Source organism: Peromyscus eremicus, chromosome 3 (assembly GCF_949786415.1).
Source record: "Peromyscus eremicus chromosome 3, PerEre_H2_v1, whole genome shotgun sequence".
Classification (NCBI taxonomy): domain Eukaryota; kingdom Metazoa; phylum Chordata; class Mammalia; order Rodentia; family Cricetidae; genus Peromyscus; species Peromyscus eremicus.
Window position 1 is genome coordinate 48,144,833 of NC_081418.1, and position 13,508 is coordinate 48,158,340.

At 42.5% G+C, this 13,508-nt stretch overlaps 1 protein-coding gene across 1 annotated transcript in view; it reads right to left on the bottom strand.

Annotated features, from left to right (window-relative positions):
* Positions 1–1,240: 1,240 nt before the first annotated feature.
* The window catches only part of Dgki (diacylglycerol kinase iota), a 391,316-nt gene continuing 379,048 nt past the window's right edge, over positions 1,241–13,508 (bottom strand). The window contains exons 27-29 of the mRNA XM_059257016.1: positions 8,709–8,745; positions 7,033–7,132; positions 1,241–3,588 (exon numbers count right to left, since the gene is read on the bottom strand). Of these exons, the coding sequence (XP_059112999.1) occupies positions 3,472–3,588; positions 7,033–7,132; positions 8,709–8,745 (254 nt within the window). The 3' untranslated portion in view covers positions 1,241–3,471. The remainder of the gene's footprint in view (positions 3,589–7,032; positions 7,133–8,708; positions 8,746–13,508) is intronic.

Below are 13,508 nucleotides of genomic sequence, written 5' to 3' on the forward strand. Positions count from 1 at the left end.
ACATGTACAGGGATGTGTGTATATGAGCAATATATTTCTGACATAACATACAAGCAATCATGTTTGTCCACATTGACAGTGTTTCTTGCTGGGTACTGAGACACACCAGCACAGAGGATGCCTTTCTGCTGCATGTGGTACTTCCCATGGAGTTAGAACTTTTATTCAATGCATGTGCTACTTCCATAACTAAAATGTATGTTCATATAATTGCCATGTGATTAAATGAAACCACCACCTCTCATTTTCTTAGACATAAATATCCTAGGGACTCTATCAAATACATTTCAGAGATCTATTAGGCAAAGGAATCTCTACTAGGTCCCAGTAGAAAGAAACGCCCTGTTGAGCATCTCAGTACCCAGACAAATCTGACTGGGTAGCTTCTGGGAGGACAGGAAGCAGCAGGGCACAGGGGCCTCCCACCATTTCTTACTAATTTCACAGCAGTTGAATTCTGTTTTAGAACTCCCACTGGGTTTCAATCATCACCTCTATGGAGGTGACCAGAAATCTCCAGGCAAAAATCCCCAGTCACCCTGTTTAGCATTCTAGGCTAAGGAATCCTCTGCTGGTCTCTGTTGCACTAGTGAATGTGGTAGGGACAAGGGCTTGGGCTAATGTTTCATGGTCTGTGTATTACAAGGTTACAAAAATGATTACCTTTACAGCTCCAGAGCTCTGTCTTTTAATAACACTTCATTTTTCATACTTCTACCAGCCCAATTTAAAGAGGAATTCCATAGAAGACTGTTCTACAGCACAAGAGACTGGATACAGGAGAATCAGCTAGGCTTGCTCTTCCTTGTAACATAGCCCCAGCAGGATGCATAAAGATTTTTTTTTCTGCAGGTACACATTTTTATGTCTGAGAAAGGTTGCAGGGCCAGGATTGTACCATTTTCTTCTGTGCCTCCTGTTGGCTTACTAAATGTGACACTATATACTTAAGCAGAGGCAGGAACTCCTGGACCACAGAGCTTCAGCTTTCTAATGCTCAGAACTATCACACACAACAAACAATTAAAAAAAAAATCCTACGGGAGGTAGACTTAATGTTGAAATCATGAAATCTGTAGCTTCTCGGTTCACATTGTTTTTGAAATCCCAAGTTTTAGAGGTGTTGTTTTTCCAGAGACAGATCATGTATATTGTTCCTCAACTATAATGCAGAATCTATTTTTTTCTTTTCTTGGAGGGGGGGCAATTTCTACATGTACCAGGACCCTTACAGCCTTACAGTAGTCAATACTGCATCTACTTTCACGCCAGGGACTTATTTGTGTCTTGAAGTTATTGGGAACTGGCCCATAACCACCTCTATCCTAAATTTTCTCTGGGCTGTTTTGAAGCATTCTCACAGAAATGTGAGATGGTGGTTGATGAAAATATAGTCCTGCATCTCAGCAGTGGCCAGCTGGATAACCAACTGCTTGGCCAAGGGTTTGGCTCAATCTCAGAGATGGAAGGTTCCATTCAAAGCCAGGTTCCAGTCCATCCTAGGGATTATATTTGTCATCACAATATTTCCTTGACAGCCCCAACAACTAAAAAACTCCTAACAGAAACTCAGTGACTTCAGCTCCTGGAAACAATCTCGTCCAGACCCTCTGCTTTCCCTCCCTGTAAAATCCAAGAGAGAGTTGCAGTTCTGAGATGGATGACTAGAAACATATTACTCTTAGCCAACCCACTTTCCCCCAGCTAGAAACAATGCCAAGTCTGATCCTGAAATGACTGTAGGGAGTCTCTGGTAATGGAATCCCCACCTACCCAAAGCTTGCTTACACTTAATATGGTACATCATATCCGTCCTTTCAAAATGATGACATGTGATTCTGATAAATGAACTGTCCCCATTGGACTGTGAGATTAAAGGTCACATGCAGAAACACAGAGGAACATTTTCCTGTGTTCAAGGGAAAAATAGAAGGAAGCAGAAAGAAAAGCCTTCACATACACCACTTGTATTTGTGACCCACACCTAAGTCAAGGAGAAGTTTGAATAGAAATTGTTTTGCTTTTTTTTTTTTCTCCTCTTTATTACCTGATTCCTCCAGATCCACGGCATGAACAGAAGTAACAATTTCATAAAGCGTTTCTGTCACAGTGGTTTATATTAAGAAGTTTGTGACAGGAGAAAATAAAGCTGGGAAAAGAACTTAATAGACCCCCTAAACATGTGGAAAATAGGGTCATCAGACATGATCTCAGATCCTAAAAAAAATCATAGGTGAAGCACAGACTAGGAAGGGCCAGGCATCCTGAGAGTCTGGCCATGGAACTGGTGAAATGAGGCTTTGTCCCTGGCTCAAGCCTTCCTTGACATCATGAAAACTGAACTCTTAGAGAAACAAATGTGAACCCCCTTTCCCCACTGTATCCATGAGCCTGTAGTAGTGAGCCTCAGCCCAAAATGCTGAGGCTGCTTTCCTGCTGGAGTATATTGTTGTAACACACATTGCTACTTTTATTTTTGCTATTTTTTTTCAAGTCAATCAGACCACTTTCTAGTATCAATTTACAAAGCTTAGGATTTGAATGCTCCGTTTCCTATACTACTGTCCTAGACAGGTCCAACCCTGTCACTGAAACAGCACTTAGAATCACATGGCTCTGTAAACTAGCTATGGGCTTCCATTGACTCCTTGACTCATCTCTACCACAGCAAAAGGCAAAGATGGCCTCACATAGGCAGTACTGAGCTGTACAAACAGCCCAAGCTGAAACAGTCCTTCCTACCACCAACAGCACAGCTGCCTGCACTGACCCCTGGGTAACCTCTTGGAAGTCCTTCAAGCACACACAGCTCCCATGCTACTTCACCATACCTCAGAGACAGAGCACACAAGTTCACATTACCCCCATGGCACTTCCCAGCTCCTATGTGATGAAACCAGACAGGGAGGGGGCATGCAAAGCCACTAACTAGTCTTGGTATATTTAGTCTGCAAATGGAAGTGGTTTTACAGATATATTTCTGCAAGACATCCAGGAGGGTTTCAGAGACCTTCAGACAACCTTGTGGTTGGAAGACTGAAAGTAAAGAGAAGAGATAGTATATTTTCTAAATGGATGGGGGATTACAGTAGAATCCTGTGGTACAGGGGAAAGATGAACGCAGAGAGGGAGGAGGGAGCAGTGCCATTTATGTGAACATCCTCGGCATCTTTAAAATAAATTAGACAGGTGAACACAGAAGTTCATGCTACTTGCTGGAAGCAATAAGGATCAAATTTTGTGGAACGTGTACTCCACAAATCTCCAGGTAGCCTGCCTCTTTCTCAATGGGCTATCATGTCCTGTTGTACATCCCGGTAGCCCTTAAAACCTGGTAGTGTGGTCTCAGATAGATCCTTGCAGGAGAGAGGCGGATACGGATTCCATTAGCTTCTTCCAGGGGAGCTGCCCAGTGGCCAGGAGGGCATAGATGATACCCTTGCTTGAGTTCTTTTTGCCTGTCAACCAGGGTCAAACAGCAGTCTCCAAGTCCTCATGGCCAATGATCTTATAGTTCTGTCGGCTTTCTAGATAAGCAGCCAAATCTGGGTCCCCAGCCTGCTGTGCTCGTTCTTGGGGTGTCTTTCCCTGTAGATAACAGAAAAAAATAGTTGGAGTGAGATGATATCCATATATAAGAGACATGGGCTAGCCAACGATGAGAATCCTTCCGTGGCTGATGTTTCAGAGTTTACAAGATGCTTTCACATCTATTTGCTTCTGTAATCAGGGTCATATAAATGTGTGTTGGTAAATGAAAGGATGGTGGCAGAGGATGCATCTCAGTAGAACAGGAAGTCATGGAGTCTCCCCAAGACGGTGGGGAGAAACTGTGTGCCGTGAGTTTGAAAGCCAAGTGCTTTTCAGAAGGAGACAGGGAAAATGCTGAATGAAATGGGGACTCTGTTTTAGGATGGAAATAATTCAGGGTTCCTTTTCACTAAACACTGGGAACTAAGTAGCAGAGGCTGAAAGGAAGAGCGCTAACTCACACATCAGCTAGAAGGTACTTCCTTGGCTGGTTTCAACACCCATCCTCCTAAAAGTTCACTCATTTAGTTTACACCTAGTACTAAATCGTTAGCTTAAAGTTTCTATAACATGTTTACACAACTATAGTAGACCATCTTGCCTTCACTTTGATAATGATGAAGTTGACATCCCCACCTTCCAAATATAAGAAAGTGGGGTGAAGTGGACTTGAGTGGACCGGTAGTGAGTTCTTTGCTAAGAAAAATCTCCAGGGATATTGCTTCTATACTAAAAATTCCAAGAGAAGTTGCATTCACAGGTATGTTCAGCTTTGATCTAGCACCGTGTTACAGAAATGGTAAGATTAAAGGATTCTGAAAAAGGAATGAAGCACAGCTATATTACTATGTGGTAAGATCTATAGAACATACTTTTGAATGAAAAGTTAGGATGTTCAGTAGCATGTCTGGTATGACTCCAACTGAGTTTAAACATAAGATCCAAGCAGACATACCTACATGTAAATAGAGATTAAATTTTAATCATATTTTGGCCTAAGGGAGAGGATTTCAAGTGACTTGTGCTTTTCTGTACTTTTAGTTTTCTGTGTATGATCATAAAAATTAGAGTTATTTATATTTTGAAAAAAAAAAGAATGCACTTACATACTTCTTCAAAATAGGAAGAAGTCTCAAATACCTTGAGTCCATTTATCTAAGAAACTTGGAGACATCATGAGTTTCAGTTTGTTTCTCTGTTTCTTATGTCTCTTCCCTTTGTTTTTGGTATCTAAATGGTGTACAGGACCAGTCTTTGTGTGACAAGTGGGCAGCAACCATACTGTGGTCTGAATTGCCTTCACCAAGCCAGTTCTCCCAATATGGCCTACACTACTCCTGCCTACAAAGTATGAATTTCTGGATCCAGTGAAACACTGAAATATTTCAGTGAAACTTCATCTGGGAAGGATGCTACACGAAGCATTTATCTGTCATTTGAAATGTGTTGTCTGCTTAGCTAAACAGGTAACAGATTATCTAGATACCAAGATCTGGTGTGTTTGGTAAACCCAGGGAGAAGCTGAGGCTCCTAGAGAGCAGGGGTGCCAAAGGGTGCCAGGGAACTCCATGTCATGCAACTGGCTCAGAAGTGAATGAGAGGTCCGTTCATAAGGCAACTTACGTCATAGGGTTTACTGTCTTTTAAGAAAGGCCCAGGGCCCAAACTGTACATATGTAGATTTTGATCATTTAACCAAATGTAATGGAGTTTACGACGCTAATGATCAGGCTTCCAAGTTCTATGTGTATGCGCCACAGCTACAGATACTGGCTCAAAACCTGTTCCTATATAATGAAAGCCTCACCCACACTTTAAAATTTCTCTTTGAAACACAGAGATACAGTTAATGATAGTCCTTTCTTTACTGTCTGCTCAAAGTCCTTCAAAACTCCAAGTGCCTATCAGAACAGAAGATGGACTCCTATGATTGACATTCTCACTCCCTCCCCCTCCTCCCTCCTCCCTCCCCCCTCTGTCTCTCTCTGTCTCTGTCTCTCTGTTTCTTTCTGTCTCTCTCTCTCTCTTCTCCTCCCTCTCTCTTTCTCCCTCCTCTGTGTGTGTGTGTGTGTGTGTGTGTGTGTGTGTGTGTGTGTGTCTGTCTGTCTGTCTGTCTGTCTGCCTGCCTGCCTGCCTGTCTGTCTGTCTCTGGTCCTGTTTCTGTCTCTGCCCTTGGTCAACTCCCCTGAGTTACAAGACCCCCATACTCCATTCATCAACTGTCTCTTGGTGGTTCTCTGGGAATTGAATCTTCTGAGGATGGCACCAGATCTGTCTCTCCTAAGACTCTTCCTGGTGCCCTCCCTCCACCTATGACCACTTGCTGATCAAGATGGCTTACACACTCTACCAACAACCTCTGGCCTCAAGACCATTTTAATATGTTTACATATTCTGCAGATTTAGAACCTAACCTAAGAATGTAACCATGACTCAAGCCTCATTGACATAAGTATCACTGTCAGGCGAAAATCTGGGCTATTAAAATGATACAGGACAGTTAACTCTGTTACTCTTTGTTGTCACATGTCCTACTGAGGTGGTGGGATATTCTGTCCCAGATGAGGAGGGCTGAGTGGCTCAGACAGTATCAGGCTACAAGTCAACAGAGTTAATAGTGCTACAGCTATTCTTCTTCTGGCTTTCTGCTCCCATGTCTGTCAATAATAGTGTTTTTCATGCTAATTTCTATGGTTGACATTTAGGGAATAATGTAAAAAAAAAAAAACACATAGAAAGACTTTGAAAAATTAAAGGTAACTGGGGTTGGAAAGATGGCTCAGCACCTAAGAGTACTTAGTACTCTTGCAGAGACTCCAGGTTCAATTCCCAGCACCCATTTGGGAGAATCACAACCATCTGGAACTCCAGTTCCAGAGAATCTGACACCTCTTTGGGCCTCAATAGACTCTAGAACACATGGTGCGTATCCATATATTCACACACATAAACATATACACATGCACTTAAAATTAAATAGATAGATACAGAGTGGTGTGGATATACCAAGGTTACAACTGTTACCATCTCAAAGTGAAGTCCCACCACCTGGGGAGTCAGTCAGCAGGCAATCACCTTTGGTACTCATGCATGGAGCAACACAAATCATAGACTTTAAACTAGATTAGATTTGGTGCTGAAGAGGAACCCTAAACATACTTCCTAGTAGGCAGGCTAGGACATGCACTCCACCTCATCCCTATCCTCTGGCCGTGAGTCTCACTTCCCCACTCCTTGCCTGCTGGTGTTTCATGAGAACACCGCGAGTCCCATGTATAGAGGTTTATAAAGTACCCAGGCAAATGTACACCCTCCCTTTGTGCTTCTACATTTAAACTGCAGTTTCTCTAAATGAAGCACTCTATTTTTTCCTCCTTTTTCCAAAGCTCCAGGCCCTTCCATGAGCACAGAAAGGATGCCTGTGCTATGGGCACAAGTGGAGGCCACAGTGCCTGCAATCTCTCACAGTGGGAGGATGCTTGCACTCACTCATCCTGTTACCTTGGAGTCTGTCTGTCTCAGCGATGCTCCTGCGTCCACCAGAAGCTGGCACACAGCCCGGTTCCGTTGGCAGGCGGCCTTGTGCAGCGCGGTCTCACCCCTAAATCAAAGATTAAGAAACCAGGCAAGGGTTGGAGACAGATGAGGTGATGGAGGCAGCAGAAGGGTGGAGGGGCTTATCCAGCCCAGTTGCTGACACTGTGTGCTCTTTAGCCTCCTCCATGGTGAAAGGTGAGGCCTAAGCCAGCAGAATACATGCATGCTAGGGAGGTGGCTTGGGGTGTCTGCAAATTCCTCAAGTTACTCATTAACAGACCTAATATATAATTTTAACCACTTGTCTAAACTGGATGTGGCTTGGTGATAATTTTTTAAAATAACTACAACTATTGGATTTAGGACACACTCAAAGATACTGAGTAAAATGGTGCAGATCTGTCCAAACTCTTAAGGCAGAGCATGAATTGAGCTCCATGGAGCTCACACAGTCCTGCCCTTTCAATATGGTAGAAGCCATTCTGACCTTTATGAGTCTATCCTGAGAATTCAACTTTGAAGAGCCAGGCTGACTTCTTCCCTTGCTAACCAGCCAATATTGGCTTACATCTATCAAGTGGAAGGATATCTGAGAGGCTCTAGAAGACTCCAGCAGAATTCACAGGCCCAAATCCTCCCAAGTAGACAACATGCCTGAGACCAGCCCTCAGTGTGTGTGTTGGGGGAGGGGGGAGCAGACAGGCCCCCATCTGTCTGTTAGGTGGACTAGGTGAAGGAGGTACTGCCATTCTGAGTCCCAAGGTATAAAGATGCTTAATGCCAACATGTTTCATGAAAAGTCAAATGTCACCAAAAAGAAGCCAAACCAGGATGAATGGTGGCCCCACTTACAACCATGCTGACATGCCATCTCTAAGGATCAGTGGCTCGTTTCTGTGACCAGCAGCTCATAGTTCTATCCCTTCTCACTTGCCCTCTACTCCATCCATCCATTCCCATGTCTACCCCCTGATCACTAGCTCATTCCTCTCTAAACCCGCTCGCTCATCTTTATCCTTTGTTTGATCTCTTTGAAACTCCCCGGTGGTCCCCATATGGTTTTCCGAGTTAACTATTCATCTTTTTCTTATTCCTGTTAGTGAAAAAGTAGCTATTTGTATGCCAGAAGAATAAGAAAGATGAAAACAAACATTTTCAGTGTAGGGACCATCCCAGAATTATAATTGTTTGAGTAACTACGTTTCCAGTTCTCCAGGGGTGGTGTACAACTTGTTCCATCACAGACTGACTAACAGAAGTTGTGCCATTACATGCAGCAGATGTCTTAAGGCATGGATTCATCATTTTCTCACAAATCCCAGATGAGAAAAAATGTTGCATATGGTGGAGATAACTATACATGTATTTATTTATTGTCAGCAGTCCAAGTACCAGTTTAAAAGTATCTTGTTGGTAGGATGATAGGTAATGATAATGATAGCATTGACTATGTATATAATCATCACAATACAAATTATTGGGTTTTGTTGTGATGTTTTACGAAGCAGATTACCTCTGCACAATCATTAATACAGTTTAAAGTGGGTGTTTAATCAATAAAATTAAAACTGATATGCCTCATAGACTAGATATGCTTTGAATACAACTGTTCAGATTATATAATGAAAGGCAATACTCACGTTTCACTATCTGCCATATCCAATAATTCTGCAGGTCCTAAACAACAGCGACAAAAAAAGCAAGATGTTCAAAAATATATTATAAGACTAACTGTTGACAGAAAATCTATTGGTGAATAATTTAAATGATGAAGAAAGGTGAACTGAAGAGATAAATTTGGTGACAAGGTTAATAATAAGACAAAGTGGGGGTAAGAGGATTCTCTATCACCAGTTTCCCAAACTCCACCAGTCAACACGCACAGAGATGGCACAGTGGATGAGAACACCTGCTAATGAAAACAGGAGGACCTGAGTTCACACCTCCAGCACTCAAATTTTTATAAAGCTGGGCATGGCCCTGTGTGCCTGTAACCTCAGCATAGGTGGGTAGAGAAAAGTAGATTCCAGGACCTCCATGGCCAGCCAGCACAGCCAAGTTCAGTGAGAGACCCTGCCTCAAGGAAACAATACAGAGAGCTATAGGGAAAGACACCTGACATCTTCCTCTTCTGTCCAGATGAGTGACTGCACCCACATGCATATGTGGATCCACCATGCACATGACAGATACACACACACACACACACACACACACACACACACACACACACTGAAAAGGGAGATTATTTCTCAATGAAGTTGAAAAAATGAAATTAATTTGGAATAGAATAACTGAAAAATAATTGTCTCAGTAGACAGAAAGGGCCAGCTGAATGGGCTTTGGGTCTTTTTCATTCTCCAGCTACAGAAATGGGCCTTCTATAGTACAATGAAAAAAGTAAAGACACACATACATCATCTAATAGACGTGCTTTGGAGATAGGATAAAAGTCCACTTTTTGAAATTTTTCATTTTCAAAATGGAATAACTGCCATGCATACATGTCAGATTATTATAGATGCACCATTGTGTGATATTTCTTCCAAGTGTTAGGATATAAACATACAATGAGTTGGCCTTTCTCTTTCTCAATGTCTGCTTACTAATTAATTAATTTCTTCTAGAAACATTGTTGGGGATTTTCACCGTTCTATCTCCTGATCACTTCTTCCTTCCATGAAATTCCTCACCCTGTCTACTCTGAAGGCATCAGCTAGACACATTTCTTCCATAGAGCTCCCTCTGAGCTGACTCTACTCCCTACTTACATGACACCTACCCTTTTGGTGTCGGTCCTATTTGTCATACTTAAGTACTATAAATTATCACCTATCCTAGCCAAGTAGAGACTGCTGGTCACATTATTCAACATGACACTTGTCAAACTATTTTCATGTCACCAGCTTAGTTGTATTTCTGTCCCTTGGGACTCTAATAAACCTCTGAGAGTTTTGTCCTATGCTTTTTCCACCACTGTGTCTTCCTTTGGTACTGAGCATAGAATCTGGTCCCAAGCAAATGCTTAAATGTTTGACTGAATTGATAAATAAACCTGCTTCAGAGTGCCAAACATGGCTCTGGCACTGAACAGTTTACTCTTTAGAGACATGATCCTTGTGATTTGTGACCTATGTTGGTGGAGAGCATTATCCCTGAAAATTATTCGTTATGTATAATGTGGAAGGAAATGAAGAGGGTGCACGTTTCTAACCACGATTGCCATTAGCAGGGAGATGGTCATCCTGGTCATCCAAGAGCTAAGTCACCTTGAATCTTTGTGTGAAATGCAGCTAGCATGCAGAAACCATTGCTAAAGAGACTGTTACATATCACTAAGTTTCCATACATCCCATCCAGTACTTACTCTCAAGTGTTCAGATGATGCTCAAGGCCTTCCTCATGGAACTCCCTCTCCTTAATGTGTTGGTAAGGTTCCACCTTTTCACCTAAGCTAAACTAGTGATGGCCTACCTCACTATGTATTTCTCAAGCTTTCCCCCACTCTAACAGCCTGTCTCCCAGTCTCCCTATCCATGATAGCCTTCCCTCTCCTGACCCTGTACCTAACACTGAAACCTTCCTCAAAGCCCAACTGTGGCAAGGTCCTCCAAAAAGACATCTGACAAAAGAAATCTAACCCTTCTCTAAATCCAATGATGCTCACAGGTTCCACCCTATAGTACATATTTGCTTTTCAAATATATGTCTTGCTTCCTTAAGTGAATTATTCTAAATCTCTGAAATGTAAGAATCACTTTATTGATATAAATTTTATATCAATAATTCTATGGATCAATTAATGGTAACATTTACCTTCCACCTTGAGTTTCCCTGAGTCAATACAATCTGTTTAGCAACAGTGCCTGGTACGCCATAAGTACTTCATAAAATGTAGAGTAACAACTGTAGTGCTTTTGGGCACATGGTAGCTGACCATATTAAGTCAAAACACTGTGACATCGGTGAAGGAAGGTGACATCAAAGGGCCACTAACTCCCTCTTGATTTTAAGCCACTTGTTGACTCAAATTCTAGAGATCCACACACTCCAGGCTTGTTCAACTGTTCAGTTTCTGAGAAAAGAGCCTCAACAGGGTCAGGAGCAAGAGGATCATGGCACCTGAAGTTCCACCTAAAGAGACTCTGCTATCTTCAGAGAGCCTTTTAAGCCATTTACTTAGAGAGATATTCCAGGAACACAGCAGGACAGCTTCACCTGGCAGCTGTATTCCAATCACTGCTGCTCTCTGCACAGTGACTATGGCAACAAAGGCCTTACAGCATCTTCTCCGTTACTCTTTCCTGATCTTCAGGATCCTAAGGATCTTCAGTGAGTCTCAAGACTTGCTGGGTCTAAGGCTCTGTGCTGGTAAGGAGTTCTTGCAGCATTTTGATTGGGCTAAGACAGTAACGGTTTGACAATGTAAAGATGAAGAAAAGGAAAAAAGACTTTGTTCCTCACAGTGCTGACCAGGAGCACCACAACTAGAGCCCTGAGTTATGCCACAATGCTTACCCAGTCTGATTTGGGTATGCCTCTGGCTACTCAGGGTTCCTCAGCTGTTCCTTCAATCCGCTGCAGCTGGCAGAGGTAAGAGGAAAAGCCACCAATGCTGGAAGCTGGCACGTGTGCTCTTAAATCCTATCTAAAGGGACTCCACTTCAATGAATGACTCGAAAATGATTGATACAATTAACCTAATGCCCCCGATCCTCCATCAAATAGACAGCTGAATGATTAAAGAACTTTTCCAACACTGGCAAGCAAATAGCCAGTGAAGGAGAGGGAAGGGCAGTAGCCAGATCACTCCAGGTGGGAGGAGGGAGCTATGTTGAAGAGAGCAGGCCCTGGCCTTGGGACCTTTTCCCTCCTACTGGGTTGCCTCACCCAGCCTTGATATGAGGGTTTGTGCCTAGTCTTATTGTAATTTGTTATATCATATTCAGTTGATATCTCTGGGAGGGCTGCTTTTTTTAAAAAGGGAAATGGAGGAGGAGTGGATCTGGGGGACAGGGGAGGTTGGGGGGCAGAGGGAGTGGAGGGAGGGAAATATGCAGTCAGGATGTAATGTATGAGAGGGGAAAAAAGAGTGCTGGCACATTTACTTGTCATTTTCAGAACCAGCTCTTAAAGCAGTGCTTCTCAACCTGTGGGTCACAACCCCTTCGGAGATCCCATATCAGATATCCTGCCTATCAGATATTTACATTATGATTCCTAGCAATAGCAAAATTACAGTTAGGAAGTAGTGACGAAGTAATTTTATCATTGTGGGTCATTGTGACGTGAGGAACTGTATGAAAGTGTCATACAGTTGAGAACCATTGCCCTAAGGATTATGTTCGCATGGCAAAGACTCCAGAAGACTTGATGCCAAATGCATCTGAATTCAAGTCACCATTCCTTCTTGGTTTGTACTGTGCTGATCTATGGGGAGATATGCTTTATTTAACACGGTGCTGATCTATTTAGAAACCTCAGTGTGCAGCTTGGAGAATGGGTAGCTAAAAAGATCAAAATAATCAACAAAACCCACATCAAATTCTTTTAAAAGATAAAATGAATTTTAAAATATAGCACCTAATATTTTTCATTGATCTGAGTCTCACTAATAAAGGAAAAAAGAAAGACGATAAAGAGTCAACAGAACTGTGTTTTTCTAACATGTGTCAATGGTTTAGAGTTGGACTTGGGATATATAGGTAGGTAGGTAGGTAGGCAGATAGATAGATAGATAGATAGATAGATAGATAGATAGATAGATAGATAGATAGATAGATGAATATCCCCATTATGCATGCTGTACTCTTTTCCCCATAGAATTTGAAATAAGAACATGGAACTGTCAGCAGACAATTCACAATTCTTCCCCTAAACAGAAGGACTCTGGGGTGGTGTGAATGGGAATGCCCCCCATAGTCTCAAGCATTTGAGCACCTGGTCCCCAGTTGGTGGTGATGTTTGGGTAGGTTCAGGTGGTACAGATTTACTGGAAGAAGTCACTGAGGGCAGACTTGGAGATTTAAAAAGCGTCTGCCACTTCCAGTTTGTCTTCTCTGCTCCATGCCTGCAGTTGAAGACATGAGCTCTCAGCTCCTTCTACCAGCCGCCATGGCTTCTGCATGTTGCTTCATTTCACCTCTGATGGACTTCAACCTAAAACTGTAAGCCTCAAAATTCTTTGCCTTGGTCAAGGTTTTTATCACAGCAACAGAAAAGTACTTAATACAGAATCCTTGCATCTCGAGGGTTTACTCTCACACACAGCTATCCTGCACGAGAAAGTAAGTGTTTTGAAGTCTTTATTGAAGGACTAGGGTGCAAATTTCTCTATGAAATCTTCACCTTTCTCCCAGAATCCTATGCATGTTCTCACTGGAACTTAACAGAGGACACTAGTATGCAGCTGCCATGTCTTGTGGCTTCTTACCCATGCC